General features: G+C 38.0%; 1 protein-coding gene across 2 annotated transcripts in view; it reads right to left on the reverse strand.

The window, feature by feature from the left end:
- Positions 1-4831, reverse strand: part of LOC143394062 (RNA polymerase-associated protein LEO1) — a 30293-nt gene extending 25462 nt beyond the window's left edge. For both annotated transcript variants that reach the window (XM_076848578.1, XM_076848579.1), the window contains exon 1: positions 4742-4831. In XM_076848578.1, coding sequence (XP_076704693.1) covers positions 4742-4799 — 58 coding nt within the window. In that variant the 5' untranslated portion in view covers positions 4800-4831. The remainder of the gene's footprint in view (positions 1-4741) is intronic.
- Between the last annotated feature and the right edge of the window lie 2874 nt (positions 4832-7705).

Here is a 7705-nt window from a genome sequence, read left to right on the forward strand (position 1 = left end):
ACAAACCGAAAAAATGAAGACATTCTCAGATTAACAAAAATTTAGAATCTGGCCAGGTGTGGTGGCGCACACCTGTAACCCCAGTGATTTGGGAAACTTAGGCAAGCTGGAGGCCAGTCTGGGAAACGTGAGACTTGAGATTTGACTTGTCTCAAGTTTTTAAAAATTTTTAAAAAGGGCTGGGGATATAGCCTAGTGGTAGGGCATCTCTGGGTTCAATCCCTAGTACTGGGGAACAGGGGAAGCAAAATTGCAGAAGTCCATCAATAATTATTTCTTTAAATGCAAATGGATTAAACTTTCCAATTAAAAAACTGAAATTAGCAGAATGGATTGAAAGTGATCCAAATACACACGTGCGCTTACACACACACACACACACACACACACACACACACACATTATCTACAAGAGACTCACTTTTGAACTAAACACTCACATAGTTAAAAGTGAATGAGTGGAAAAAGATCCCACAAAATAGTAAAGAAAAGAGAGCTGTGACTGCTATACTAATATTAGACAAAATGGATTTTAAAGCAGAAATAGTTACAAAAGACAAAAAGTGTGTTACAAAATGATAAAAGGGTCAATCTATCATGAAGATGTAACAATTACATATAACCTAAAAACTGACAGAATTAAGGGGAGACGGGTAGATTGATAGACATAATAGTTGAGGAGACTTCAACATCTTTTCAATAATGGATAGAACAATTAGACAAAAGGTCAATAAAGAAACAGAGGGGAGGACTTGAACAACACTATGAACCAACTAGGCTTACTAGGCATCAAAAGCACACTCCACGCAATAAAGGCAGAATATACATTTTCCCCAACTTCATATAGAACATTTTCCAGTACAGACTATGTTAGGACACAAAACAAGTCTCAATAAGTTTGTTTTGTTTTGTTTCTCAGTAAACTGTGTTTGTAGTTTTTGTTTTGTTACTGGAGATTGAACCCAGGGTGATTTGCCACTGAGCTACATCCCTAGTCTTTTATTTTATTTTAAGATGGTCAAAGTTGCCAAGGCTGGCCTTGAACTTTCAATCCTCCTGCCTCACTAGGATTACAAGTATGTGCCACTACGCCTGGCTTAGTGAATTTTAAAAGACTGAACTCTATTCCCTGATTACAATGGAAGGCAATTAAAAATCAGTAACTAAAAGAAATAAGAAAAATTCACAATACATAGAAATTAACAACATACTTTAGAAAAACTGAAAACTAAAGAAGAAATCACAAGGGAAATTAGAAATATATGAGATGAATGAAAATGAAAACACAGCATTAACAACACATAAGTGATACAGAAAAGGCAGTACTCTAAGGAAAATTTACAGCTGTAAATATCTACATTAGAAAGGAAAACTCTCAAATCAACCTTAGGATTCAGAAAAACAAGTAGAAGGAAAGAAATAATAAAGATTAGCAAAGAGATAAATGAAATAGAGAATAGAAACACAATGAAAAGAAATCAATGAAAAAATCAATGAGATTAAAAAGTTCGTACTTTGAAAACACCAACAAAATTGGCAAACCTTTAGCCAGACTGACAAGGAAAAAAGGCAGAAGACTCAAATTCTAAAATAAAGAATAAAAATGAGGACCTTACAAAAATAATGACTATACTAGAGTTCTATAAATAATTATATGCCAACAAACTAGAAAACTCAAATGAAATAGATTAATTCCCCAACGCACAGAAACTATTACAAATGATTCAAGATGAAATAGAAAATCTGAATAGACCTACAACAAGTAGTTTGAATCAGTAATAGGAAATCTTCCAACAAAGAAAAGCCCAGGACCAGATGGCTTTATTGGCAAATTCTATCAAAGGCTTAAAGAAGAATTAACACCTATCTTTCTCAATTCTGCCAAAAAACTGAAGTGGAGGGAACACTTTTTAACTTACTCCTGATGAGAAAACTAAGACATCATTAAGAAAACTACAAACAAATATCCCTTAAGAATACTAGTGCTAAAATTAATTTTAAAATACTAGCAAATCAAATCCAACAGCACATACACCGTAACTAAGTAGGATATATTTTAGCATCACAAGGGTGGTTCAACATCTAAAAATCAATTAAAGTGGAACCTTATATCAAAAGTGAAGAAAAAAAAATTGTGATTTTTTTTTCATTTTTTTGTCTGCACTTTAAGTGATGCAAAAAAAAAATCTGATAAAATCGAACACACTTTCATTATAAAGCCACTGGACAAATATAGAAGGGAATTTTCTCAACCTGATAAAGAGCATCTACAAAAATCCCACAGCTAAAACCACAGTAATGATGAAAACCTAAATGCTTTCTCCTAAGGTCAGGAACAAAACAATAATTTCTACTTTCACCACTCTTAGCTGTGCAAAAAATACTAGTAAGGGCAATTAGGTAAGAAAAAGAAACAAAATGTAAAAATGTGGATGTGTAACCGATGTGATTCTGCAATCTTTGCAATGTTTTGAATAACCAATAAAAAAAAAAAAAAGAAAAAGAAAAAGAAACAAAAGATATCCAAACTGGAAAGAAGTACAAGTATTAACAGATGACATGATCTTTTATGTAGAAAATCCTAAAAATCCACCAAAGAACTGTTACAACTAATACATTCAGTATGGGTGCAGGATGAAAAATCAACACATCAAAATCACTTGTATTTCTATACACCAGCAACAAACAATCTAAAATAAAATTAAGAGAACAATTACACTCGTAATAGTATTCAAAAGAAAAAAAATAAGTCAGGCATTACAGGTGCATGCCTGTAATCCCAGCAACTCAGAAGGCTGAGGCAGGAGGATCCTTAAGTTTGAGGCCAACCTCAGCAACTTAAACCCAGTCTCAAAATAAAAAATATAAAGTGTTAGGTATCTAGCTCAATGGTAGAGTGCTCTGGGTTCAATCCCTAATACTACCACCAAATAAATAAAAAAACGTAATAAATTTAGTTCAGAAAAAGCAGGATCTACACAAGAAAAATTACAAAACACTGTTGAAAGAATAAAGAAAGACCTGGCACATTTACACAAGAAACACATTGGGTCTAGATAGGAATTCTACCAATTGTTATCATGAGAAACTTGTCAGATGTAGTAATTTCCCACAACTCTCATAGCCCAGAGAAATGAAATACGCTAGGCATCAGAGCAATTACCCTGTTACAGTCACACTATCTTCAGGACCAACAGCAATCTTCAAGGACAGCACACCAGATTTGGAAGTAAATCCTAGAGAATCCATTTATATAATAGTAAGATAGAAAAAAGCTGCAATGGACTTAGAAGGTTAAAACTTTTTTAGTTAAAAAAATATGAAATCCAGGGCTGGAAATGTAGCTCAGTGGTAAAATTCTTGCCTACCATGCATGAGGCCCTGGGTTGGAGCCCCACTACAGAAAAAAATAAATAAATAAATAAAAGAAGAAAAAAGAAAACCATGAAACCCAGGGGACCAACCATCTTTACACATCACTTCCTTTAACAATGAGTTTGCAACGTAAAATTGCAGGGTACATCTTATTAAACGATTGCTTCTACCCATCCAATTATTTATCAAATATGCACTAAGTATTAATGTAAACTAATGGGGAGACTATATTTTAATCCCCAGCACTCAGTAAAGTAACTGGAATAGATATAGATCAATAAACAACTTCGTGTAAGTCATGAGAGAGCTCACATAGAACTGTGCCTTGAAGGAATGTAGATAAGAAAAAACGAGGGTGAAAGTAATGAAACAAGAGTTAGTATACGGGACTCTATTCTTCCATACTTCCTAACTAGAATCTCCTGGATAACCGTCTGGGTAGCGCCCTCACGCTAGAATTCAGTTTTATGTACCACCACCTAGTGCTCCCTTCACTACACTTTATAAAATTAAGTATAAGTGAAGTTGAAGAAAATAAACAAGTGTATTGGGAGGGGTCAAAACAATGCACTTAGCTAAGGAAGAAATACATGTAGGTACACTACTTTGAGCATGGAGGATTGCAAGAATTCTGAACTTGGTCTTGGGCCCTTTTTCACTTCAAATTCTTTCTATTCGTCTTTCAAACCCAAATTCCCACCATTTCCGTGGCAAAAAACTTCCATCCACCATAAACACACATCTATTCATTCGTTTCATCAGCAAATCTTTCATCACTCCTCTCCAAACAGACCCAATATGCTCCCCAAAACTAATATCACAGACTAAGGAAATTCTGCCGTTTCTACACATTCTCCAAAGATACCCTACTTCCCGTGCATAACGCCTAACGCGTAGCTCCATCCTGGTCCCCTTCCCAGACCCCTCATCCAGATATCTCGTGCTCCCCAACACACCAAGCTCTGAAACTCGTCTACCTCAAACCCGTAATCTTAAGCATCTCATTTACATTCACTCACAAACAACCCTTTCTCGCTGGCCTGTGCAAGGCAGGACAGAGCAAGATCCTAAAGTTCTTCCCTGGGCTGCGCAGGCTCGCCCGAGCCTCCATCACTGCCCCGAGCCCCCGGTACTCCCCAGGCACCGCATGCTCCTAAGTCACCAGAACCTGGAGGCGCAGACTCGGCGTTTGTCTCTCCATCCCCGCCCGCCGGGAGAGGATGGCACCGCCAGGAGTGCAGGGGGCGCTGAGGCAGGAGTGGAGGAAGCGCCTTCATGCTGGCGGCGCCGGAGCCTCCGCAGACCGGAACCGGACGGCTGACGGGCTCCCACCGCTCACCCCTCCTCCGAAGCCCAGCCGATCCCACCTTTACGCTCGGCATCGCTTTCAGCGTCGCTCCCGAAGAGATCCTCCATATCCGCCATTGCCGCGCACCTCCACTGCTGCCTCAGCTGGGGGCGGCTCCGCGCCTCTCTTTACGACACGGAACCAACGAAACGCGACAGTGTCGCAAAGATTTGATTAAAGGACTTCTTTCCTACTGTGACCTAGTTTTCGCGTCCTCTCAGTAGGCAAGTTCCGCCCTTTCGTCAATATCTGTGTCTGTAGGCGGGGATTCTTGTTCCGGGCGGGGACAGGGTGAAATTTGGGGCTCTCGGGAGAAGGGCCTCGGTCTGGGTTAAACCTACTACTTGAGCAGGCCGGAAGCCCTTGCTTCCCTTCTTACCAGCGGCTCTCAAATGTCGTTGGTCTCAGAATTTTTCTACCCTCTTAAAAATTGGAGGTTTCCAGAGACTTTTTTGCTATGTGGATTATAGCTATTGATATTTACTATAGTAATTAAAGCAGAAATATTTAAATATTCATTTAAAAATATATGTAGCACGCCTGTAATCTTGTGGACTGGGGAGGCTGAGGCAGGACGTTCAAGTTCGACACCAGCCTAAGCAATTAAGCGAGACCCTGTTTCAAAATTTTAAAAAGGGCTGGGGGGATGTAGCTTAGTGTTAGGGTGCCTTAGGGTTCAATTCCCAGTACCACAAAATAGTAAACATGTTAACAAATTGTTTTTTAAACTTTAAATGACTGTTTTCTTTTTTAAAAAATTACAGATTTGAAGTTGTCTTTTAATATGTGACTTAAGGCAGCTGAATTCTCATTCCTGCCTCTGTATTCAATCTGTGGGGAATGTTTAGGCTGAAGTGAAACATGTTGGAAAATCTGACCTCAGACAGATAGATGTGTGTATTTGGAAAAGGAAGGATCTCTTGATCCCCTGAAAGAGACTTCTTCTAACCATTTTTTGTCAACCCACTTTTTCTTTCTTTTTTAAGAGAGAGAAGAGAGAGGGGAGAGAGAGAGAGAGGAGAGGGGAAAAGTAAGAGCTGTCAACCCACTTTTTAACCAGCACAGCTTTACAACAGTGTTTCCTTTTCTTTTTTTCCCCAGCACAGCACAATGCCTTTATTTTTATGTGGTGCTGAGGATCGAATCCTGGTCTGGCCAGTGCTAGGCGAGTGCTCTACCGCTGAGCCACAATCCTAGCCCAACAACAGTGTTTCTTTTATTTTCTTTTTTTTTTTTTTAAAGTAGAATAATCTTTTTTTTTTTTTTAAAGAGAGAATGAGAGAGAGAATTTTAATATTTATTTTTTAGTATTTGGCGGACACAACATTTTTGTTTGTATGTGGTGCTGAGGATGGAACCCAGGCCGCAGGCATGCCAGGCAAGCGCACTACTGCTTGAGCCACATCCCCAGCCCAACAGTGTTTCTTAAACATCATAAAGTTTCCATCCTAACCTGTTTTATGTACATACTATGTAAAATTGAAACAAATGTTTAATGAAACATTATTTCCCTTGATACTGAGAAGAATTCTGAGGTTTCCTATTCTATTATATTCGATTCCATTTTGGTTTTATGTTTTTAAAATACTGGTAGGCAGTGCAACCCACTACATTGATTTTATGACTTTTAATGGATTGCAACTGGCAGCTAGTAAAATATTCAGAGGATTTTTTAACAAGAAAAGTCTTGATTTTGGTAGGAAATGTTACTACAGATGTACATTATAGGCCAACAATAATTGAATTTCATGAATGGTCAAGTGTTTGGTAAAGTCCCTATCTTTACAGGGGCTCAAAGAAATATTTGCACATTAGAGAATCAGGTCTCTTCAGGAAACTTTAATTAAATTTCAGTTATTAAAGAAATAGAAATCTCCAAAGCAATCCTTAGCAAGAAGAGTGAAGCAGCTGGCATCACTATGCCAGACCTTAAACTATACTACAGAGCAATAGTAACAAAAACAACATGGTGTTGGTACCTATAATAGACTGGTAGACCAGTGGTACAGAATAGAAGACACAGAGACAAACCCAAATAAATACAGTTATCTTGGGCTGGGGATGTGGCTCAAGCGGTACTGCTCTTGCCTGGCATGTGCGCATGTGCGCAGCACTGGGTTCGATCCTCAGCACCACATATAAAATAAAGATGTTGTGTCCACCGAAAACTAAAAAATAAATGTTAAAAAAAATCCCTCTCTCCCTCTCCCTCTCCCTCCCCCCCCCCCGCTCTCTCTCTCTCAAAAAAAAAAAAAAATTTAAAATTAAAATAAATAAATAAATAAATACAGTTATCTTGGACAAAGGAGCCAAAAACATATATTGGAGAAAATATAGCCTCTTCAACAAATGGTGCTAGGAAAACCAGAAATTCACATGCAGCAAAATGAAATTAAGCCTGATCTCTCACCATGCACAAAATTTAACTCAAAGTACATCAAAGACCTAGGAATTATACCAGTGATCCCGAATCTAATAGAAGAAAAAGTAGGCCCAAATATTTATCATATCACATTAGGCCCCAACTTCCTTAATAAGACTCCTAATGTGCAAGAAGTAAAATCAGGAATCAATAAATGGGATGGATATGAACTAAAAAGCTTCTTCTCAGCAAAAGAAACAATCAGTGAGGTCAATAGCCTACAGAATGGAAGCAAATTTTACCACATGCACATCAGATAGAGCACTAATCTCCAGGATATATAAAGAATTCAAAAATCTTAACACCAGAAAAACAAATAACCCAATCAATAAATGGGCTAAAGAATTGGACAGACACTTCTCAGAAGATAATATACAATCAATCAACAAATATGTGAAAAACTGTTCATCATCTCTAGCTGCCGTAGTCCGGCTGCAGCAAAATAACTGGGGGGTGACGAACAATTTGTGTACATTGATACAGCAGGAGTGGGAGCCGATTATTGTAGGACAGGAGGGGTATATATACATTACATACAGCTTATCTTAATTAACATAAACT

The sequence above is a fragment of the Callospermophilus lateralis genome, chromosome 3 (genome assembly GCF_048772815.1).
Source record: "Callospermophilus lateralis isolate mCalLat2 chromosome 3, mCalLat2.hap1, whole genome shotgun sequence".
NCBI classification, from domain to species: Eukaryota; Metazoa; Chordata; class Mammalia; order Rodentia; family Sciuridae; genus Callospermophilus; species Callospermophilus lateralis.